The 26,243-nt window shown below is 37.8% G+C and overlaps 1 protein-coding gene across 5 annotated transcripts in view; it reads left to right on the plus strand.

Moving 5' to 3' along the window:
* LOC139466653 (CWF19-like protein 1) overlaps nt 1-26,243 on the plus strand; it is a 411,301-nt gene that overhangs the window by 216,932 nt on the left and 168,126 nt on the right. For all 5 annotated transcript variants that reach the window (XM_071248237.1, XM_071248241.1, XM_071248239.1 and 2 more), the window contains one exon: nt 17,069-17,153. In XM_071248237.1, the coding sequence (XP_071104338.1) occupies nt 17,069-17,153 (85 nt within the window). The remainder of the gene's footprint in view (nt 1-17,068; nt 17,154-26,243) is intronic.

Below are 26,243 nucleotides of genomic sequence, written 5' to 3' on the forward strand. Positions count from 1 at the left end.
TCTGAAATTAAGTCAAAGATTTGGATGAAATCTGGACAAATCCTTTGTAGGTGACGTAAATTTGGATGTTCTTTTATACTTACTTCAACCAATGTGTCTTGGGTAACATCAGCATTTGTAGCATGTAATGCTGCGACAACATTAACTGGTACTGACTGATAATCCTCTTCATATTCAAAGGTGACTGACCAATGTGTTGTCTGTGTGTCTGATTCTAAGTGATTGACAATAGGTGTGCAAATATCCTCAGTCTGAGTTGTCTGTGTGACCCGTGTGGATGAATGGGTGTTTGGCAAGATTGTGGTATTGCTAGTTGATTTGCTTTGCTGAGTTGAAGTTATTGAGAAGACTGTTTTCTCAGCATCTTCTTCTGTCTGATCATTACAGTTAATATTTTCCTCATATTCCCTACGTGAGAGAGCATTGGCATTCCCATTGGCTTTGCCGCTGCGATGAACAATGTCAAAAGTGTAGGTAGAAAGTTCCAAAGACCATCGCCCTAACCTACCTGTGGCATCCTTGATGGATTTCAGCCATTTCAATGCTATATGATCAGTGTAGACTGTGAATTTGGAATTTGCAAGGTATGGACGAAAGGATCTTCAACTAGAGCTAAGCCTTCCTTTACTGTAATGCTCCAGTTCTTTTCGCTGCCATGAAGAGCTCTACCACCAAAAGCTATTGGATGTTCATTATTTTTCTCGTCTTTTTGACTCAAAACAAAACCTATGCTCATATCACTGGCATCAGTTGCGAGAAGAAATTCTTTGTCAAAATTTGGATAAGCCAGAACAGGTGTATTACTCATAGCATGTTTGAGTGTGTTGAATGCCTGATCACACTCAAGTGACCATTGGAACTTTGGTTTCTTTCCTACTTCTGCCTCTGAATGCTTCTTTAGCAAGGCATTCAGTGGAAGCGCTATGTGAGCGTAATTTTTCACATACTTCCTGTAGAAGTTTGTGAGACCTAAGAAGGAGCGGATCTGCTTTTGTGATTTGGGCACTGGAAAGGTTCTAATTGCTTCAATCTTTTTGTCATCAACTTGAACACCTCCACATGATAAAACATGACCCAGAAAAGAAACTTTGTCCGTTGCAAAATTGCATTTGGATGGCTTTAGTGTTAAATTTGCCTGTTTGAGATAGTAAAATACTTGCTCCAAATGTTGGAGATGCTCTTCAAAGTTTTTGCTGTAAATTATCAAATCATCAATGTAAATCAGCGCAACCTTAAAAAGCAATTTTCTTAGCACCTTGCTCATGAGCTGTTGAAAACAATGTGGAGAATTTGTCAAACCTTGGGGTAAACGTTTGAACTGATAAAGGCCTTGATGGGTGACGAAAGCAGTTTTATGCTTTGAATCTTCATGTAATGGCACTTGGAAGAAGCCATTAGCAAGGTCTAAAGTTGAGAAGATCTTAGCTTGTGCATTGGCGATGTTATCAACAACATCATCAAAAACAGGAAGAGGCCATGACATTGGTAAAGTGACAGAATTCAACTTTCTGTAGTCACAAACAAATCTGTATGAGCCATCGTGTTTTTTGACTAGGATAATGGGAGCTGAATACATAGAAGTAGACTCCTCGATCAAATCATACTTCAGAAAATCATCTATAAGCTCTTCAGTGACTTTTTGGAGATGAGGGGATTGGCGATATGGTCTACACTTAACGGGTGGGTGGTCGCCAGTGTCAATGATATGCTGGTGCAAGTCAGTCTTTCCTAAATCTGCAAGACCCGTTGAAAACATGTTTCTATTTTGTCCCAAGAATCTAAGTAGTCTGTGTCGTTGGTCTGGAGTCAGTTGTGTATTGGTCAAATCAAATCCTAATTCTTGTGCAATTTTATCATAATCCCTGGTGTCATTGTCTTTCTTCTCATTGTCGGTGTTAACGGTACTGATGAATGGTTGGTCAGAGTCTTTGTCAATGTAACTAAATTTGCCTACAACTGTACCCTTGTCAAGAACTTTTTCTTCTTGGGAGGGATTCATAAGCCTAAATGTAGCAGTTTTGCTTTTCACTTTGGAAAGAGTTCTACCACCTGCCATCAGAATGAGCAGTGAGGGAAGCAATGGGTTCAATGAGGATGAGGGAATCCTCTTTGGTCTCTGATAGTCTGACCTTGAAATGAATTTCACTCTGAGGGGGGGTGTAAATCTGATCTATTGTTTTTGCTAATCCACTAATCTCTTGCACTGAATTGGCTATGAAATTGATATATTGCCTATCTGAGGTGCTGTTGTTAAGTATCAAGGAATGACAGCTATAATCTAAGACTGCATCATTGTCATCAAGGAAGTTCTCACCTAGTATCACTGCTTCTGGAAGTGTAGGCAGAACATAGAATCTTTGAGAAAATTCCTGATCCTCAATGACAAAATCTAACACAACTGAACCTAACACTTTATGCAATTCGCCGCCAACACCTTTAACCTGTGGAAAGGGTGAGTTTCCAAGAGTAAGGTTTTCAAAAGCTGTGCTCAGAAAAGCAGATGAAATACAACAAATGGATGCCCCTGTATCTACTAAACAATTTGTTGTTTTTGTGCCAAATTTTGCCTGAATTACACTTTTGGCAAGGGGCGTAACTAAAGACACTGTTGGAATTTCACTTTCAAAGTTACTTTCCATACCAGACTCCATATTTGCCATGACACCTATTAGTATGTACCGTACTAAATTAAAGAAAGACAAGTAATCAACAATGTAGTACTTACAATATTTGAAGACTTTTTCTTCCTTTGTTGGTGTCTTTGCAGGAGTTGGTTGTCTTTAATCCAGTGTTGAGGTCATGGAACTGTTCTGGGTGAACAATACCTTCCAAATGACGTGCTGGTTTTCTTGGGGAATTAGTCAGCAAAGAGCCAGAGTCACAGGAGACTAATCACAATTTTATTTACAAGAACAATTAACAATTTACAATATACTTAGAAAATAACTAAGGGTGCCTCAGAGAGTCGGTACACACTCTGGGCTGTGGGAGAGAGAGGTCTGCTTGGTAAGAGAGTCAAACCCCTTCTCTGCTAGAACTTGGCTACAGTATGTATTTAATGAAAGTTTGAACAATAGAAAGGAATGTGATTGGTTGATACACGATTGGTTGTGTCCTAAGCTAAATGGATGGCTAGACAGAGGGGATTACTAAATCCTGTTTATCTTGTTGGACTGGCACTAATCTTGTTGACATATTTACTGGATGCTTTGAAAGAGATTAGGGTGTCACTATAGATGAGCTTGTGTGGGAGCTAATCCTTAATGAGTCTTAATTGAAGTAATGTTATTCTTATATACCCCGGTAGGTGATGACAGATATACTTAAATAAATATCCTTTGTCTGGGAGATGGGATCTTGATACCTTAAACTAGCAACCATCTAAAAAGCTATAACTGAAACTACTGATATTTTATATATGCATTTTACCTGATGATAATTATTACTTGCTAAACTATAATTATATGAAATGGTGTATAAATATTACACCATGATAACTCATAAAAGCACTTGATGTAGATCTAGTTATTATAAGATAACTTAGTATAAATGTTGTACCATGATAACTTCCCCTCCGTCTGAAAAAGTTTGGACCCCAAACGTGTAAAAATTAAAATAATTATGGCTTAGATGGACAATGTATTAAGTTAAACTGGTAGTATAGTAAATAACAATTATTATAGAGTCTCTTTGATATAAGGAAACATAATATAAAAATGCTGTCATCAGGGAATCAGGATGTGGAGCTGGCTTGTCTTGGCACTCTGTACTTGTGGTTTTATCGGTGATGTATGAGGCCTTGAGTTCCACATCCTGGATTGGGGTTTGAGGATAGTTGGCTGTGTCCATTAGAGGTTTTACATGGAAACAAAGAAAAGAGAGTTAGCATGTTAAAAAAATTATGTCATATATAAATACTTCCTCCGTTTGTCTGTAATAGCTAGAAAATAAAACAAATTTGATAATTACGATGTAAAAGATCAGTACATAAGTATTACTAAATGGTGTCATGACCAGGACGAATGTATTGGTGGCAAAAAGGTGTATCATGGAAAAAATATCCTATTTTTGGACACTATCATTAGATGCATTATACATATATGTGCATGTGCATATAACAAGTGCAGTGACTAATTACACTAATAAGGTATACAATTACTAAAGTGTTAGAAGTTATGTATATCCTTTTTAGAATTATTTGTTAGTTTTCATAACTTTTTGGTTTGCCTTTTTTTCTTCTTTTTTTTTCTTTTTTTTTGTTCATCTCAGTTGTTAGGTTTGGTTTATTTCAATTTGGTTTGTTTCGTTTCGCTTCGTTTCGATTTTCGTTCAGTTCAATTCGGTTCAATGCGATACGGTTCGGTTTCATTCGGTTTGCTATATAGTTTGATTTGCTTCGGTACGATTCGCAGTATGGGTTGCTTTGGTTTGGTTCATTTCATTTCAATTCGCGATAAGGTTCGGTTTCGTTTCGATTCACGGTATGGTTTGGTTTGGTTCACTTCATTTTGATTCCCGATATGGTTCGTTTCAATTCGGTTTGATTCGCTTTTAGTTTTCATTTTGATTCGCGATAAGGTTCGGTTTCGTTTCGATTCACGGTATGGTTTGGTTTGGTTCACTTCATTTCGATTCCCGATATGGTTCGTTTCAATTCGGTTTGATTCGCTTTTAGTTTTCATTTTGATTCGCGATAAGGTTTTCTTTGGTTTGGTTCGTTTCACTTCGCTTTTGAGATTGGTTGATCAGGTCAATGCTCAAAATTTGTTGTGATACAAATAACTCAGATGATCAGGCTGATGCCATTTGTTCTCAACTGGCGACCCATAGTGAACAGACTGGACACAAGTAAACATAACAAGATACAGCTAATAGCTGTTTAGTGATTTGCACCGTTTATTTAGGAGATTTTGTATTTTGCACAAGAATATTTTCAATTGGCATTCACAGACATATATGGGGAGTTGATCCTGAAATGGTTGATCGCGTCTATAGTGTATGTTTGTAGCACGGTAGTAAAACCTGTCGATGTCTCCCAAGTCCCCATGTGGAAAAATAACCCTTTTGGATTTATAGATTGGTAGTTGAGTTGGATCATATGGACGACTATCTACATTAACGGGCCAATCAGAAAGATCCTTCCAGCTATCATCAAGGTAGCGCTGTATGAGGTGGGGAGGAACATTTTCAAGATAGTGTGTAAGGTAATCATGATTAGTTTTGTTGTGGGTATGTGAGGTCTTGACATAGCAATCTCCTTGAATAATTTCAATGCCCATAACTTTCTTTATTCCATGATCTACTTTTCGTTGGTGTTTTGGAAAAAGCGGATATGGTTTGACGTCTAATTCTATGCATGGTTTGGTGTTCTCTTGCTGGACATTCCCTAACATTGAATTACCTGACAGAACATTGACTGATTTATTGTCTTGTGCTGATTCCTTTTGGTCAAAAAACTTATGATATTTCAGTAGACGTTTTCGTCGTTTTCCTGACATGCTTCTTTTGAGGTGAAATTCTCTCCGAATGGAGTCTGGAATGCTGCTGCCATACTCCCATGTGTTTCCTCTTTCCTGATCCTTCCATTTCACTCTGTAGTAGATTTTGCCATTTGCTCTCTTAGAACTAACAATTGAGTGGATGTCCTCTGGATTGAAAACCTGAGGTATATCCTTGGTTTGATTACCTGATGTTGGACTTGGAGGTTGTACCTGGCTGTCGTCGGGTTGTTTTCTGGATTTGGGTTGGTGATGCTTACTATTCACTCCTCTTTTCCCTTTGTTTACCATTTCATTTACCTTGGTTGGAGCACTAGGACCTGGTGTGGCATGATTTTCCTTCATTGTTGCCGTGGGATTGGTAGGTTTTTCTGTTGTACTTGAAGCAGGGTTTTTCTTCTTTGTTGGGGTCTTTGGCTTCGGACTCTTGTTGCTGGAAGTACCTGCCTTTGTTTTGGAATTGACCTTCTTACCTTTCTGTTGTGGAGGTGACTGATCAGTAGCCTGGTAAGTTGAACTTGTTGATGGGGAATTGTTGCTGTCAGACTGTGAATCACTGACTGGTTCCTCATTGTCATCCATGACTCCTGAATCTATGTTACTGGTGTCATTGAGGTATGGTTCTGGAGGATACTGTGGACGATCAGCAGGATGGCTTCAGACGGTTGGCATGGACCAATGGTTTGTGTATTTTGTCGTCAGAACTTCGGCGTAGTTTGTAGGTATAATTTGGACCTGTATGGACGATATAATAGCTACCATACCACTTTTTGGTTAATTTGTTGGAAAGGCCTTTTTCAACTTTTTGACAGTATAGCCAAACTCTTTGACCTGGGGCGAATTCTGGTTCTTTAGCCTTTCTATTATATTGTTCTGAATACACCTCCTTAGCCCGAGCAGTGTTTTCAGCTGCGATTGTTCTAGTGATTTCAAGCTCCTCAAGCAAATTGGAAAGATAACTTTTGTTATTGTGGCCTAAATTTTCTTTTGGAATTAATGCTACATCTTGTGGAGCTCTCATTTCTCGGCCGAAAAGCATAACATATGGGGATTTTTGAGTTGATGAATTTGGAGCCATCCGATAGGCCATCATGATGCCAGGAATAAAACGGGGCCAATCATTTTGAGACTTGTTACAATAGGCTCTTAGTGACTGATTGATATAGGAATTGAGCCTTTCTACACAGCTGTTTGTTTGAGGATGGTTTGGGCTGGTATGGGCTGGTATGGGTAAATTTAATTGCCAAAAGTTCACAAATTGCTTTGATGAGTTTGGACATGAAGTTCTGACCTCTGTCTGAAATTAAGGTCCTTGGTGCGCCATACCGACAAAATATTTCTCTGACGAGAACATCTGCTACTTCTTTGGCTTCTTGGGTCCGAAGTGGAAAAGCTTCACACCATCTAGATGATGCATCTGTGATGACCAAAATGTACTTGTACTTATCTGGTGTTGTTGGCAGGGGACCGAGAATGTCAACGTGCCATCGGGTGAAGACCTCTTCTACAGGTAGTGGACGAAGTGGTGCCTTCTTGCCATGGTAGTGCCTCTTGGTCTGTTGACATACCTCACATGTCTGGACATAAGTAGCAATATCGCTGTACATTTTGGGCCAGTAGTACTTAGGTCTCATGGTGTTGTGCATCCTTTCTTTCCCATGGTGGCAACCACCAAACTCTGAGTCATGATAGGATTGCAGGACTTGATTTCTGAGGGTTCTTGGGACTGCCAGCTGTTTAATGAACTTGTCTGCATGGCCTTTCTGTCTTTGTGGAACGAATCTGTATAGGATGCCTTCATCAATTTCAAAAGTATTGGCTTCGATAAGAATCTTTTGACGATCCTTTTCATTTTGTGGAAGGACATCATCCTCTTTGTAGTCAAAGATTTGGATGAAATCTGAATAAATCCTTTGTAGGTGATGTAAATTTGGATGTTCTTTTATACTTACTTCAACCAGTGCGTCTTGGGTAACATCAGCATTTGTAGCATGTAATGCTGCGACAACATTAACTGGTACTGACTGATAATCCTCTTCATATTCAAAGGTGACTGACCAATGTGTTGTCTGTGTGTCTGATTCTAAGTGATTGACAATAGGTGTGCAAATATCCTCAGTCTGAGTTGTCTGTGTGACTTGTGTGGATGAATGGGTGTTTGGCAAGATTGTGGTACTGCTAGTTGATTTGCTTTGCTGAGTTGAAGTTACTGAGAAGACTGTTTTCTCAGCATCTTCTTCTGTTTGATCATTACAGTTAATATTTTCCTCATATTCCCTACGTGAGAGAGCATCGGCATTCCCATTGGCTTTGCCGCTGCGGTGAACAATGTCAAAAGTGTAGGTAGAAAGTTCCAAAGACCATCGCCCTAACCTACCTGTGGCATCCTTGATGGATTTCAGCCATTTCAATGCTATATGATCAGTGTAGACTGTGAATTTGGAATTTGCAAGGTATGGACGAAAGGATCTAATGGCTTCAACTAAGCCTTCCTTTTCTGTAATGCTCCAGTTCTTTTCACTGCCATGAAGAGCTCTACCACCAAAAGCTATTGGATGTTCATTATTTTTCTCGTCTTTTTGACTCAAAACAAAACCTATGCTCATATCACTGGCATCAGTTGCAAGAAGAAATTCTTTGTCAAAATTTGGATACGCCAGAACAGGTGTATAACATGTTTGAGTGTGTTGAATGCCTGATCACACTCAAGTGACCATTGGAACTTTGGTTTCTTTCCTACTTTTGCCTCTGAATGCTTCTTTAGCAAGGCATTCAGTGGAAGCGCTATGTGAGCGTAATTTTTCACATACTTCCTGTAGAAGTTCGTGAGACCTAAGAAGGAGCGGATCTGCTTTTGTGATTTGGGCACTGGAAAGGTTCTAATTGCTTCAATCTTTTTGTCATCAACTTGAACACCTCCACATGATAAAACATGACCCAGAAAAGAAACTTTGTCCGTTGCAAAATTGCATTTGGATGGCTTTAGTGTTAAATTTGCCTGTTTGAGATAGTAAAATACTTGCTCCAAATGTTGGAGATGCTCTTCAAAGTTTTTGCTGTAAATTATCAAATCATCAATGTAAATCAGCGCAACCTTAAAAAGCAATTTTCTTAGCACCTTGCTCATGAGCTGTTGAAAACAATGTGGAGAATTTGTCAAACCTTGGGGTAAACGTTTGAACTGATAAAGGCCTTGATGGGTGACGAAAGCAGTTTTATGCTTTGAATCTTCATGTAATGGCACTTGGAAGAAGCCATTAGCAAGGTCTAAAGTTGAGAAGATCTTAGCTTGTGCATTGGCGATGTTATCAACAACATCATCAAAAACAGGAAGAGGCCATGACATTGGTAAAGTGACAGAATTCAACTTTCTGTAGTCACAAACAAATCTGTATGAGCCATCGCGTTTTTTGACTAGGATAATGGGAGCTGAATACATAGAAGTAGACTCCTCGATCAAATCATACTTCAGAAAATCATCTATAAGCTCTTCAGTGACTTTTTGGAGATGAGGGGATTGGCGATATGGTCTACACTTAACGGGTGGGTGGTCGCCAGTGTCAATGATATGCTGGTGCAAGTCAGTCTTTCCTAAATCTGCAAGACCCGTTGAAAACATGTTTCTATTTTGTCCCAAGAATCTAAGTAGTCTGTGTCGTTGGTCTGGAGTCAGTTGTGTATTGGTCAAATCAAATCCTAATTCTTGTGCAATTTTAACATAATCCCTGGTGTCATTGTCTCTCTTCTCATTGTCAGTGTTAACGGTACTGATGAGTGGTTGGTCAGAGTCGATTGCATAAACAGAGTCTTGGTCAATGTAACTAAATTTGCCTACAACTGTACCCTTGTCAAGAACTTTTTCTTCTTGGGAGGGATTCATAAGCCTAAATGTAGCAGTTTTGTTTTTCACTTTGGAAAGAGTTCTACCACCTGCTACTTCAGAATGAGCAGTGAGGGAAGCAATGGGTTCAATGAGGATGAGGGAATCCTCTTTGGTCTCTGATAGTCTGACCTTGAAATGAATTTCACTCTGAGGGGGGATGTAAATCTGATCTATTGTTTTTGCTAATCCACTAATCTCTTGCACTGAATTGGCTATGAAATTGATATATTGCCTATCTGAGGTGCTGTTGTTAAGTATCAAGGAATGACAGCTATAATCTAAGACTGCATCATTGTCATCAAGGAAGTTCTCACCTAGTATCACTGCTTCTGGAAGTGTAGGCAGAACATAGAATCTTTGAGAAAATTCCTGATCCTCAATGACAAAATCTAACACAACTGAACCTAACACTTTATGCAATTCGCCGCCAACACCTTTAACCTGTGGAAAGGGTGAGTTTCCAAGAGTAAGGTTTTCAAAAGCTGTGCTCAGAAAAGCAGATGAAATACAACAAATGGATGCCCCTGTATCTACTAAACAATTTGTTGTTTTTGTGCCAAATTTTGCCTGAATTACACTTTTGGCAAGGGGCGTAACTAAAGACACTGTTGGAATTTCACTTTCAAAGTTATTTTCCATACCAGACTCCATATTTGCCATGACACCTATTAGTATGTACCGTACTAAATTAAAGAAAGACAAGTAATCAACAATGTAGTACTTACAATATTTGAAGACTTTTTCTTCCTTTGTTGGTGTCTTTGCAGGAGTTGGTTGTCTTTAATCCAGTGTTGAGGTCAGAGGTATATCATGGAACTGTTCTGGGTGAACAATACCTTCCAAATGACGTGCTGGTTTTCTTGGGGAATTAGTCAGCAAAGAGCCAGAGTCACAGGAGACTAATCACAATTTTATTTACAAGAACAATTAACAATTTACAATATACTTAGAAAATAACTAAGGGTGCCTCAGAGAGTCGGTACACACTCTGGGCTGTGGGAGAGAGAGGTCTGCTTGGTAAGAGAGTCAAACCCCTTCTCTGCTAGAACTTGGCTACAGTATGTATTTAATGAAAGTTTGAACAATAGAAAGGAATGTGATTGGTTGATACACGATTGGTTGTGTCCTAAGCTAAATGGATGGCTAGACAGAGGGGAATACTAAATCCTGTTAATCCTGTTGGACTGGCACTAATCTTGTTGACATATTTACTGGATGTTTTGAAAGAGATTAGGGTGTCACTATAGATGAGCTTGTGTGGGGGCTAATCCTTAATGCCCTATAGGCGAGCTTGTATGGGGGCTAATTCTTAATGCACTATAGACGAGCTTGTATGGGGGCTAATCCTTAATGAGTCTTAATTGAAGTAATGTTATTCTAATATACCCCGGTAGGTGATGACAGATATACTTAAATAAATATCCTTTGTCTGGGAGATGGGATCTTGATACCTTAGGCTAGCATTTATCTAAAAGCTTCAAATCAATTAAACTATGTAGACGTAACTCTTGTCCTATTTAATAGTATGTCTTTACCTTATTTTAGGCTAGCAACCATCTAAAAAGCTATAACTGGAACTACTGATATTTTATATATGCATTTTACCTGATGATAATCATTACTTGCTAAACTATAATTATATGAAATGGTGTATAAATATTACACCATGATAACTCATAAAAGCACTTGATGAAGATCTAATTATTATAAGATAACTTAGTATAAATGTTATACCATGATAACTATACTCTGTGATATGAACCTGTTCATTTAAACTTACCTTAATAAGGTACAATCGATATATATTCCAGCCCAATTTTACCCATGTATACCTGAAGGGTTAACTTTTTGTGGGTGTCTGGCGGGCCTTATGCAGAAGAAGATTTGTCTGGCAATAGGTAGTGTGCAATACGTAGAGTGCAATTGTTCATTTTATGTTGGTTTTATTTGGTACCTCCAATGTTAAATTGGTGCTCAATTGAGGGAGTTTATAATGATAACTTAGACTGCTATGTCGTTATTTTCTCATATTTTCCAAGTTCAATGTTGCATACAATATATTTGGTATAGTCTAAGCATTAATTATCTTCTATGGTTTCATTATTAGGTAAACATAAGTCAACATTATTAGCCAGAAGACAATCTTCTTGCAGTTTATTACCAGATAAGTGTAACACTAACCACCCAGTTATGTATTAATATTACTATAAGAATCTACAGTAAGACAACGTCAGTAATACAGACATGTATCATGCGTGATGCTATTTATAGTAACTTAGATAAGGCAATTTCCCAGCATGCCAAGTACGAGCATGTGCAACAACTAGTCAAGGTCAGCCATCTTGTTCAGGTTTCATAAACAATGACAAGCAATTTTGATCCTGTATGTATGAGCGAATAGTTAGAATCAAGTGTTCCTGTTTCTCTCAGGCAGTATGGCTCCTAAAACTCGTAAGAAGCGAACGTCAAGCAGGATATCCAGGCAGGATACCATGCTCAGTGAAGCAGCAAGTATCTGCGAGGTTCTGGACGGTTCTCTTACAACAAACATGGCTGCATCCGATGTCTGGGTGCCTCGGCGACGATACAGTCCAGCGATCCCTCTCAGTGCAGTAGAGACTGTATGAGGTGTTTCCACGGAATTGGACTACGGGAGATATCTGTGCCTACATCGAAGAAGTGTTGGATATTAAGCCCCCCGTGGGGTTGACACGTGCTCAATACCAAACCTTTTACACAGAAAACCTCCCAGACCGTAACAATAGGATGGACAGACGAAGGTCAGCATTGTCGGACGGATCGTCAGCCAGAGTCAGCACAACGGCAGTTCATGAGGATACGATGCCCCCTAATTCGACTGAAATCGAGGCACACAGTGACATAACAATCGCCCAGCTTGTGGACACCGTGAACAGGTTACAGCGTACTGTGGCCACGCTGAGCACTCAAATAGATGCCAGGAATCAGCCTGCTACGGTGCCACACACTTCACATTTGCAGACCACTTTTGCTGGGCCAGGTCAACCACATGACAATCCGGCCCCTATCCATGTGATGTCACAGCCGTTCAGTTTATTTACTGCATAAGGGAATCGAACAACACAGGATCAACTACTCCATGCGTGTCCACCAGTTAGCCTCAGGCTCAGCACTTACTAGACGTAGCTTTTGTTTCTCCCACTCTCCGGAAGAGCATTCAGGAAGGTAAGGATGTGAACCTGGCTTTGCTACTCATTCCTGATGAAATAACGTCCAATGCTAGAACCATTCAGGTGAATATGCAGCTCAAAAGTCCCCACCACTATAGATTGCAGTTGCCCTTGACATTTGACATGGTTATCACAGCTTTTGGGAAGTATAAAGCCATCATGTGTTTACGCTGGCCACAGAGACAAGCCGAACTTGACAAGTATCAGCGCCTTATAGTTGATATGCACAACCAATATCAGAATCAACTCTTTTACCAGTACCACAAACATTTCTCGGCTAAAGCGGCAGCTTATCTTGAACAACATAACTGTAAACTACCATGGGGAGAGATTGATGATGCCATCTATAGAGCCGTGTTTACAGGACGCAGAATCACTGCTTGCCAGTTGTGCGATGACATTGGTTATTTGACGCAGATTTGTTCCATGGTTGATGCCAAGTCCATGCATCACCAACCATGAGAGACTCTTAACCATACTCCCACAACTAGGGACAGAGAATTCAACACAGAACGCAGAGGCATGGATCGCCGGGTAAGGGAAGTTCTCATACACAAAGGTATCCAATTATGCAACAACTTTAATGCTGAGAAATGTGTTCACGGAAATTGTAGATTTAGACATTTGTGTTTTGTATGTCAAAAGCCACTCCCTGCTATTGAATGTTGGCATAACACAGGGGAGACTCAATTCCCAGCAGGGCATTACATGTCCACCTACTCAAACTACTGTCTGCAAGAATCTCTTATCTGCTCGAATCAATCCTGAAACAGTAGCCACCATTATTCAAGATGAACTATGCAAAGGCTATTTGATAGGTCCATTTACGCAATCTCCTTTCCCTCACCACAGGGTTAATCTAATCGGCATTGTGGAAGGGAAATATTAAAAAAAGAAGCGATTGATTGTTGACCTCTCGGCCCCACATGATGATGTGGAAAACCCAAGTTTGAACTCATTAACTGACAAAGAACAATTCTCCCTCAACTATGTGAAAGTGGACGACTCTATCCAACTTATCAAAGTCAGGGGACAACATGCTTACCTGTGTAAGGTGGACATAACAGATGCATTCAAAATGCTTCCAATTCACCCTTCTTTATGGAACTTACATGGCATATCATGGGATCATCAGCTTTATTATTACACTCGCTTGGTCTTCGGATGCCGGTCCAGTTGAAAACTGTTTGATGGCCTGTCTGCAGCAGTGTGTTAGATTGCCAATCATGTGCATGACATTGACAATATATTGCATCTTTTGGATGATTTTTTTACTGTGGACAAGGACTTATATAATTAGAACAAGGCATCAGCACCATGAACAAACTAGAATGCCTATTCTCGGAACTGAATATCCCCCCCCCACCATAAAACACAGTCTCGTGAAAAATGTATGAATGTCAAATTGTGTTGTTCATACACTTATGAACGTCAATTTCGCGGTCATGTGACCGACCTCTCGTCCAATGGAAAAGCTGTATATCGTGTAAACTTCAAATTAAAAAATTATAAATCATTGCAATTTTTGTGTTGAATTGTCATTATAAACCCAGCCCAAATTTTGGGACCCTCTCTGGGGGGTATGGCGGACCTTATGCAGAGATGAGATTGGGACAGTTTCCAGTAGCCAAAGTATTCAACACAAAACCATTTCATCATTTTACTCGACGCTTTTGTGTGAAGAATATTAGGAGCCGCTATAAAATCTAGAATAGCCACTAAACGGGTAGATTTACCTAACCCTAATGATTGTAAAGGGATGATTGATCGTAAAAGGGATCCAAGGGCTGAAGACAGAGTTCTAATAGCCACTAAATGGGTACCTAACCTTAATGATCGTAAAGGCTTGATTGATCGCGAAGGGGATCCAAGGGCTAAGGATAGAGTTTGGGGTAACCTACCCTAACACTAGCGATATTTGGATGTGTTCAGCGCCAATATGATATCCCTAATAAACTGCATTCTTGTGCATAATAATGAAAATTAATGAACTGAAAAAATAATGTATGTATATTAGTTCCATTTATAACCATTTTAGCCACTTGTATAACGAGAAAAACGAAATAAAAAACATAAAAAAAATATATAAAAAATATATATAAAAAAAAAGAGCTTTCGTAAACTAGCACTTGCTATACAATGCGCCGCCGCAGGCTATATTTTGTAAACAATTATTCAAAACTCCACACTGCTTGGCGTATTCAATGGCATTTCATGTCAAGATGATCAGAATCTCTCCAAAATCGACAGCAACATGGACACCGATGTGAAGCAGATACCACAAAAAAATCCAAGGACAGATAACTGAAAAAAAATTACGTCTAGTAATGCCTTTTGACATTTTGGGATTTTTTAGAATGTTTCCTTGGCAAGAAACTGGACTTACGCTCTAGAAATGAATGCAACGCGTATTTGAGCCTAACTCAGAAACCGTTGACACATTCTACAAAAATATCTACTCAGGGTTTTCTGAGAACTGTTACCATAATTTCCTAATTTAGATGTATACCACTTGACTGGAAATTTAAAGCCCAGCCAGGTCTTGTGTATACAATGCTCAGTAGGGTCCTCCAAAAGTGTCATAGTTGTTACATTCACTTACTGATGTTTCATGCAGAAACTTCAGAATCTCTCCGAGCAGCATGAAAGTGAACTTGTACTAGATACTGGGGATTTCAAATGAGATCTCTTTCTTTAATGTGCAGAAAATGACTCTACTCATTCACTCTCCAACTCGTTGTCTAAGAGCTACACTGGACTTGTTTACTGATCATGCCAGTGCTGTGGCATTCCAGACACCAGTCTTCTACTCAGATCATCAGATGATGGGTGCTGTACTTCTCAGTACACATGATAACCCTTGCTTTCAATGATCTCTCAGTAAAGTAAGAACTCTCCTTACTGATTATTGTTTAAGTAATAACACAACTCATCACAAATATGGTTACGTATTCTATGATAAACTGCAGATGGCAAGAAACACCAGTAATAACTTTTTTAATTTTTAATGCTTGCAATCAGGCCATTTACAAAAAGGTCCAGTGAACATAGTTCACAGGGGCTAATGCCTTGCGCACAACCAGACATGTAATATTGTCAGGGGATATGAGTATTTCATGATTTTTATTTTTTTATGTTATATGCCTTGGGTGTCAAGAAGAATACATTGGACAAACAGTGCTCAAAGGACAGAATGCATGGCCATAAATAACACATAAAGGACTCCAAACCAAAGCCGCTAATGTAACATGGCAATGCCGCGTAACAGTATTAGTGCAAGCGCACTGTGACATGATGATATAGTGACGTCACTGATTATATTATAACAGTCAACATTTCTCCCTTGAAACATGTACGAGAGCAATTTGTGTTGTGTGATTATTTTGTGAACTTCTTAATATAAAATGTTTTTGTGAGTATTTCATTTCTGCTTTTTTATAGAGAGTGAGGGAAAGAAGCATATAAACTTGAACCATTGAGTGTCTTAAACAATAATGTATGTCGTTAAATCTTATCTTTCTCATTTCTGACAGTAGATTACATTAGCTTCCCAAACTGTGGAATAGAAAGTTTAAAGTATGCAGCAAATTCAAGCTTTTATAGTTTATATTTTCTAAAACATGTTTACGAAAATCGGAAGTGAGATGCAAAGTTGGTTTCGGAAACGGAGTACTAAAGTAAGAAGCATTAAGTAAAGTTCATCTTTCAATCTTTTCATCCTACAGGGGCTTTATTGTCTCAAACCAGTGGTCAGGTATCTTCCATTTCTGCAAACCTATTGGCTTATTGTTGACAATACTTTTTATACAATTTTGGACCTTTTTTTATCTCTCGAGGCGTATTGCTTTCAACTTCTGTATAAATGTTTCTACAGTGCATACAAAGCTTCTTTGTTTTCTCTGCTGTGTTCCTTCTGTACAGCAAATAATGTTTTGCCGATGGCAGCAGGCATCTGGCCAAGTCCCCAGGTTTCTGAACACGAGACATAAATTCATTTGTATATTGTTAACCAATGAAATCTGTCCCTATATTGCTGTGCAGCTGTGTCCTAAGAGAGGGATTTTCATTTCATGGAAATTATGGTTAGAGTTTCTTCTCTCGGGAGTAATCAGCTCACCAAAATTCTGAATCTAGGTTTTAGATTTGGAAAGAAGCAAGGTTTAGCCACCTCACACATGCACATGAGGTGTGGGTTGCAATTGATTTATAGATAGTTGACAATGAAGAAGACTGTTGAAAATCTGAAGATTGTATAGTGTGATGACAGCCAAACTACAGGATTTATGGCTATGATGTAATGGAGGTAGTACTCACAGAATTATTAACAATGATAACTATTGTTTGATATCTACATCATGATGTGTTGAGAAGCATGTGCCATAGAAAGAAATATTCTTCTCTGTGGATTACAAAAACACTCCACTGGATTGCATTAGTGGTTAGTCATTTACTCTCTTTGACTATACTTCATGTTTCAGGAATCATCAAATCTTTGCTGAGAGTGGCATACATGTGACCAGATTTATTGGACTTGCAGCTGTAGGCAATTTGAACAAAGATAAGGTAGGACACTTACACTTGTAAAGGGGAGGGAGCTGTTGGCTACTGTATCTGTAAGGATAAAGGAGTATCAAAAAGAAAGAAAAAGTCAATAGGCGCCCTCTAAAGCCTGTAAAAGCTATAAAAATGGATGACCAAAGGTCTGATGTTTTACTGCGTGCCTTGCTTTGTGTTCTCCTCTCCCTGTGCAGTATTGTTTTGTCTGTATGTTCTAGGAGGCTCCTGACCGGGTAACCAATTCTAATTATAGATGAGGCACAAAGAGTGAAGTTTGATTAAAATCTATTTTTAACAAAAAATAAACAACAACAGGTGGCAAAACCTTGCTCCACTTAATTACAACCTACGTATTTTCCCCTCTTTCCTACCTACGTAACACAACTCAACCTTCTTTCTTAAACTTGTTCTTATAACCACCCTTCTAACTTAACTACCGAAAGTAAAACGTCCCCAAACAAACCTATTTAATGCCTACTCTGTTTTCCCCCCACCCATATCTCCTAATCTAACATCCCATTTATCCGAAAGAAAGCAGTCAATGAAATAAGAAATGGTCCTGATTGAGGGCGCGGGAGTCGACTCTTCCTTACCAGATACTGGTGAGCGACGACTGACAGTTCCCTACCCAGGGTAGGCTTATAAAGTCAACATGCAGACCATATGACCAGGAAAACGGACACAACCAATGAACAAGCTCCTTACATTTCGAATCTCCCAATCATGGCTTTCCCCTGGCAGAGCATGCAAGGAGTGTGACACTTCCCAGCCACTACGCCCGCGTGGGCATAAGCTACTACAACAAGGACTACAAAGATAGGTACTACGTCAGCCTTTCAACTCCCCTTAGACTAACCCACCCACTATGTTCCTAACTATATCAATTTACCCCCAATAATCCCCAGTTGATAACACTGTGATGCTCCCCTATGTGAAGATCTCCATAGGTCACATCTGAGCAAACTTTGCCTGCCTAATCTAAATGAAGGATGTCTTGGCCAGTCAGATACAAACTTTCAAACATAATTTACTTAATTTCTTTACCGTCTCAGACACTTCGATGTCAGAAAAAGAAAACTGCCACAAGAAAACAAATATACCATCGATGTTATATACTCTTTTGGATGTAGATCTGCATTTAAGATCCCTGATTATGGTTGTTTTCAAGATACAGAAATCAGATATTCCTATCTGAATGAAGCCCTCACTCATTCTGCAAATTTACAAGCCTCTTCTCTGACTAATGAAAGTTCCCCTGATGCGACCGCCTGTAAAGGTGTGCTCAGATCTCTTCATGCTGGAGGGTAAAAGATTTGTAGGGTGTGGTGAAATCATCAAACTTAATATTTTTCTTTAGTCAATTTCAGATACACTGTCTTCATATTTAAGTGAATCTCAGATCATCTGAGTATCATGTGAATGCAATCGACTGTGCTAATGTAGCAGTATAGTGGATGTCACTTCAAAAGGTGAACAAACACACGCTACGGGGTTGAGGGCTTTAATGCGATGTCTTGTATTAGGAGATCAAAGACAAAAGACACCCTGAAACACCTAATTACATGATAAGTAATAGGTACAACATTATCATCAACGCTACATACATATACATAGCATAATTCCTTGACTTTTATATTGGCTATGTAGTATATACACAAAATAATTACAAAATACTTACACGTTCTGTATAAACATATATAATACTTTAAAACAGAAATTAATTCTATATAATATACTAAACCGCAAAAGAAATGTCACCCCAAGTAACATTGCATGAAAAGTTGTCATTTAAATATCTAGGTAATTTTTGTCAAAGCAGATGACAATAAAACCGATCATCCAAACGCATCACGGCAACAGCCATGGTAACCCGATGCATGTGAGTTCTGTGCAAATTGAAATGCACATACATTCCCCCATTTCTTGCACTACCAAAATCCACCCAGATCGGATAACATTCATTTGTTATTCAAATGCTACCACATGCCAAGATTGATAAGAAATCAGTTTAAATCAATATGTTTACAGTGTTTGGACAAATAAGGTTTCTCATATATCTATCCATGGTGATGTTTCTTTTGCAGTTCAGTATATTACATTAAATGTGATCATAACTTTTAGATTACACCTTAAGTCTTTGACAAATATAAACAATGCCATGCATACCCTGTAGGTGACACAAGGGTGTGACTCCCCACTGTCACTTATACTCATGGATCTGAATACATAATACATAGACTAAAACACTATTTAATGTTTGATATATTGAACAAAGTAATACACACGTTTTATTTATAATGATTTGCATGTATCACATCTGATTCCTTACAAAGCTTTTTGAAACATTCTAGAAGTAAAAACAACACTTACACTTATGGTTGTTTAGCTTACCTAATGCAGATTTAAGTACTTAATCGTAACCAACGTTAATATCATTAGATTACACACATTTAGGTTACTTAATGACAATTTAAAAATACTGTATTATTTCAATACAACACAAAATAGAGATTATATTCATTTAACTTACCTGATTTATATAACTTTATTCCTTGCTGGTCTGATCTGTTCTATCAGTTCATGTGGGGGGCAGGTGTGGCCCAGTCGTCTAAGGCGCCGCAATTAGCTGTGCAGAGTTGCATCCCTTGGGCATGCCAGAAACCTATGATTGTGGGTTCAAATCCCGGTTAGCCCCGATTATTTTTTCTAGGTGTGTCAGCACCATACCTGTGCTAATGGGTTACACCGAAGTGGTAAACGTCTGAGACATGCATCACTTCAGGCTTTCCTCCCATATTAAGCTGTCACGCTGCGATATAACTGGAATACTGTTAAAAGCGGCGTTAAACCCAACTCACTCGCTATCAGTCCATGTGCTAGAGAGTATGCAGTGTGATCAAAGCATGCAGTTTAACAATAGGTGTGAGCTTGGCCAATCAGCATATTAAGCTGCTGGCCATGGGGTAATTAGTAGGTAAAACAGGTCAGATACACTGTTTTAACTGACTGATGAAACTAACAACAAATATATATAGTAAATATAAGTAAATACCTGAAATGAAATTAAAACAAATATTTACACACAAAAAATACATCGGCCACATTAACTACATGCATCTTCCCATGTTACAATTAGGGGTGAAACGATACAGCAGGGTCATGATATGATACATATCGCAATACGCATATTTACGTCAAATTGCCTGAAAACTTCTGCAATCAAATACTTCAGAGCAGGGCCTAGATTTTCGAAATGATCTTAGCTAAGATAAATCTTGACAACCTACGTTCAAAGATAAGATATCTTAAGTTTAAGATAAGATACATTTTCTAAACTATCGCAAACCTGTCGCAGTTAGTACAGAGCTATGATACCTATCGTAACTCTGACAGAGAACTCACTTGTGTTAGAGATTGAAAAAGCGGGTTGTTTCCCAGTGACGTCACAGGGATTCCCAGCTGCTGACAATAACAACATGGAGAAGTGACACGGAATTCATGATCACATTGTTGGGTCACACTGTTTAACACACAACTATCTGAGTGACATTCCATACAATCCTGTATATGTCCTACCTATACATGTAGACATTTGTTCTTATGATAAGAGATGACTACCCGAACACAAATAGCATTCGTGTGCTATGCAATTGAATTTTTTTTTACCCAATAAATGTTATAATCAATAAGTGTAGTGTTACCGCAATATAGCTATTACAATTGAAATAATGTGCAAAAAAGATACTTCACTATTTTCCCTTCAAATTATCCTCTTGCAAGCGCACAAAATTTTATGTAAACACATCGCATTCAAAGTCAAGGACGAAAGTAAGGGACGTTATTCTAAATGACAATGACGAGACCTGTGATCGAACAGCAAGCGTTCAGCATTTAAGATATGTGTTCAAGTCTGATGTTACGTGATGTATACTGGGTCAGTTTCACAATACTACTTGTTTTTTTGTGTTTATGTCAAAAGTCAAGTTTATAGAGAAAACACCAACATTGTGCCTTGAAACACTCAAGTGGGTTATGATGACAATGTAACTATCAAGCTATTTGTCTTTTGATAATGTAATTATTTTATATCCCCGACAAAATGTCTGGGGTATATAGTTATACCAAGATTCCGTCCGTCCGTCCGTCCGTCCGTCCGAAAACTTTGTCCGCACGATTTCTCTTAAACTATTCAGTGGATTCATCTCAAACTTAGTACATATAATCTGTGTCATATGGAGGGGTGCAGTCAAAAGAAAAAAATTGTTTTTATTAATTTTCCATTTTTTTATGAATTTTTCAAACCCTAACGCTGTCTGAAAACTTTGTCCGCGCGATTTCTCTTAAACTATTCAGTGGATTCATCTCAAACTTAGTACATATAATCTGCGTCATTTGAAGGGGTGCAGTCAAAAGAAAAAAATTGTTTTTATTAATTTTCCATTTTTTTTATGAATTTCTCAAACCCAAACGTCCATCCGAAAACTTTGTCCGCGCGATTTCTCTTAAACTATTCAGTGGATTCATCTCAAACTTAGTTCATATAATCTGTGTCATATGGAGGTGTGCAGTCAAAAGAAAAGAATTGTTTTTATTAATTTTCCATTAATTATGAATTTTTCAAACCCTAACCAGGGTTTCCCCTGACGCAGAATTCTTGCCGATATGACTCTCAATTAAGGAAAAATACGTCCACAAATAAATAACTGCGTCATGACTGACGCAATTTCAAAATATCTATGTTGTTGTTTACCAGCTTTGGAATGAAAATATTACAACTACTCACCTGAACTTAATTTAAAAACATTTTCCGAAGACAATATATGCAAATGTCTTAAAATTTACGTTTAGTTTTTAATTAATCCTCATTTTTAGAAGTACCATAACTTCACATAACACCACTGCCATGGGCTAATTTGCATAGCCTGTCACATGACCAGACTTTTCTCTCATTTTAAAACAAACGCTGAAATCAGAACAGCCGGGGGCTTTACATATTGTTTGGCATAATTATATAGATATGCTACTAAAACTGTGCGACTGTGAGGTACACGACAAAATATATCTCACACTCTGTGTGGCTTCGATGACAGCACGTGATGTAAACAAAGGAAAACTACGCAAATGGACAAGGTTTTTCACGTTTCAGCATATTTTCTCACTAAAAGTTAACCATGACATATGTTTATCTAGATGTGTAGACTCATAGAAAATGAATCAAAAGAAAATATTATCATTGTTGCGGTGAATAATGTGATTTGGTGCGGTCACGGTATGTGGTTAAGCGGAACCTATGGAACGGGGTAAACGGAAGTTGTAAGCATCAGAGGGACACATGTTTTTGCCGAAATTTAGGTAAACATTATTGAATGAAATTTTAAATAAAATAAATAAAATAGATGACAAACATAAGGTCAGATATACAGAGAACACATTTTTATTACCAGATAGTGTAACAACAGGATTAACTTGGGTAATTCAATTCGAATTTGTTATGCTATTTCCGATGACAGATCATGACAGACTGAAATGAGACTGAAGAAAAGTCTGTGCGTGTTATACACGAGAGATATTTTTTTCAGGATTTAATTGCCCATAATTAGAGGTGTGTATTATACATTAGTGTGTATTATAGGCGAATAAATATGGTATATACAAAATGTAAAGCTTTGGGCGTGTTTGTTGTTGCTAATAAACTGTATTCAACCAGAAAATATTACAAGTGATCACAATTCTTCAGTTAAACTTCACTGTTGATATATAATACAAGATAACTAGATACAAGATGTAAATGAGTAAGTGGTATTAAATTATAATCTGACATGAAATGTATTTTAATATCCATCCATGATTAAAAATTATGTCTTACAGTTGAGACTGATGTTATTTATTCATCCTGTATTAGTGTCACTGTAAATTGTTTCGTGAGCTGTGAAGTAATTAAAGATTGTGAAAAAATAAAACCAACAAACTTTGTTTTTCATTCATATATCCTTTATTTCTCTGTAGTACAATCAGCTGAGAACATTAATTAGCACTTGTTGACTTAAACTAAAGACATATAATATTTAAAAGATACTTAACTTTAAGTTTAACATTAACAGTGAACACTTTAAATTTCATTAATAATACAATAAAACATTTGACTCTCAAAAAATATTTTTGACTCCCAAAAATTCATAGGCTGAGTCAAGGTGACTCTTAGATATTGGAGTCTAGGGGGAACCCTGCCTAACCATATCCTAGCTATTCAGTTTGTAACTACTGACACACCAGGCGGGTCGGGGGTATTAGTGAGCCACGCTCACTTTTGCACTTGTTTTAATCTATCTAGATCCGTAATTCTTATCTAAATTTGAAAGTGACACTAATTTTCATTCACAATGGGAGATAATATAGGAATTGTCAAGTTATGTTGTCTCATGGAACATGCCACAAGTTAACGTGAACATACATATAATGTAGTCCATTTCTATTGTTTGAAATAAAGTAGAGCTGATAAACTGATTTGTCTGATTTGATTTAAATCTGGCTGAGGAGCGAAATATATACTTTGTGAATGAGTGAAATCTATTCCTGAACGTCGTTCAACAATGTTTGGCTTGATTGACAGCATTGCTGAGGGTCATTTAATAGTATTTGTGTGCTGACCCTATCCTTTACAATGATTATTGTGGTGAGAATGTCTATTTTATATTGATACTAAACCCAAACGAGCATTTGAACCCATTTATTTCTTGATTTTTTTCAAATCGCCATTCTCGAAAATACAAGTCGATATGAAAATGTGTGTATTACTTTGGCTTTCAAAGTATGAATGAATTGCTATATTTAATGGAATAGATTTATCCCATTAATCACCTGTTTTTAAAGAAAGCAATTATTCAACAAACAATAATTAATCACTTGTTAATATACCCGATATACAAATATACTATACACATATTTGATCACATGTATTTCCTTGTTAAATCAATAAATAGTACACCGTATAGTTAATATTCAATTGTTAAAACTGCTCGTCCCACACCATTTTAGATGTTTAACCTGATGAGAAACGCTTATGGTTTTGCTCTTCGTCACATATGTAGATTGATATAATTTTAGAAAATGTGAAAATAAAGACTAAAGCATTGACACAAATGTGATCCAGGAAATATTACAGAGGAACTCTGTGCCTTATGAAAACGGTAACATTGAGTAAGGTCTCGCCGAGCGAATACAAAGGGAAACCACTCTCAACTAGAGAATGAACTAAGATTTAGCTGCCACTGCGTAAGTTATCAAAAAGGTCATGGTCATTACTATAGCTTGCCTACACCTTCCGTTTTTATCTCTCCCAAATTATCAAAAAGGTTCATTGTTTCACACTTCTTCAGCATGGTGTCCCCCGCCGTGATATTGCTGGAATATTGCTAAAAGCGGCGTAAAACCAAACCAACTCACTTACTCACTCACTCTTCAGCATGGACTTGGATAGAAATATAATTCAGCCTTCAACTCCATAGCTATGTGGATCGCTGTCGAGATTAAGAAAATATCTGATGTGAAATCATTAATCGTGTTTCCGAAGTGTCAATTTGAGTCACACAGTTTAACAATGAAATGTCAATGTTTGAACATAAAGCAGACTAATTGTTTGGCAAAATATCTATGACAAAGTGTGCCGCCATCTTGGATGAAGATAATATAAACTTACAATAGGTATGGGGCTTGGTTGAAATGACATTTTAATGTGAAAGAACTTATATTTAATTTCATTTATGCCAAGAAAGAAATATTTTAGTTAGCCGTTTTGATCAAAGATAAGCCGTTTTGTTCTATGTATTTCTAAAACAATGATTACTCCCTGTTCTTTTATGTGAGTTTCAGCGATGAGCGTGAGTGACCCGCGATGGTCAAATGTGTGAGAATTTCTGTGTGTTGCAGAGAGTTAGCAGCTGAGCACTAATCTTCAGAACCTATTTAATGTTACGTAGGACTCGGCAAATAGAGAGTTGAACACTATCTTCTCTTCATCATTTGTACCAAAACTATCTAAGTTTTACGACAAAATTAAGAAATCTTAGGGCTACAATAGTTTCGAAAATAGGCTATGACAGCCAATGATTTCCTTACGATAACTTTACTATAATTTTAGGGATACGATTTTTCAAAAATCTCAATTTCATTAAAATCAGATCTTAGTTCTCGCTACCGCTGAACAAAGATCTCAGGACATGGCATTACGGGTCACGTCAGACCAACCTTGCGCGAACTTTGACCGACAAATGGAATGACCAATCAGAAGGCAGCTTTCTCGTGTTTTACAGCACTAATTTCAAATTGGCGACTTCGCTTCAAAACATATTTTGACAAATTCCAATCAAAAATTTGAAACCTGTTTTTTACATTCTGGAATGGCTAATAGATGGTCTAGATTGTAAGGAATCAGTCGTTAAACCCGTAACTATCGTTCAGTATACCCCATGTTAAAGTTTTCGAGGTTGTATGATTAGAAATCACACTCCGACTGTCACTTTCATAATCTGGTAAGCGAGGCACTGATTGGTCGGATGAAAGGTCGGTCTGACATGACCCCTAATGGGATGTCTTCAGATCTTTGTTTAGCGGTAGTGAGAACTAAGGTCTGATTTTAATGAGATTGCAAAAATTTAGGCCCAGGTTTCTAAATCTTCACACATCATTTTACAAGTTTGTCTTCACTGTAAAGAAAACAAGCAAAATAATCAGTCCAATAAGGTTATGGACTACCTTTGGAACACAGTACGACAAACTTTGAAACATGTTATAAAACCCATATGACATAATTTGTAGTATATTGTTGCCACTCACAATGGCAAAACAAAGCCCTGAGACGTCAGGGGTCATCGAATGTGCATAAGCTCCTCCCAGTATCTATCATATCAACACACAATAGGAACTAATATACATATATTATTTTATCAAATTATTAATTTTCATTATTATACACAGAAATACAGTTTATTAGGTATATTATATTGGCGCTGAACAAATCCAAATGTTGTCAGTGTTAAGGCAGGTTACCCTGAACTCTATCCTCAAACCCTCCGATCCCTTTTACGATCTATCAACGAT

Source organism: Haliotis cracherodii, unplaced genomic scaffold (assembly GCF_022045235.1).
Source record: "Haliotis cracherodii isolate W230 unplaced genomic scaffold, xgHalCrac1.p SCAF_19, whole genome shotgun sequence".
Classification (NCBI taxonomy): Eukaryota; Metazoa; Mollusca; class Gastropoda; order Lepetellida; family Haliotidae; genus Haliotis; species Haliotis cracherodii.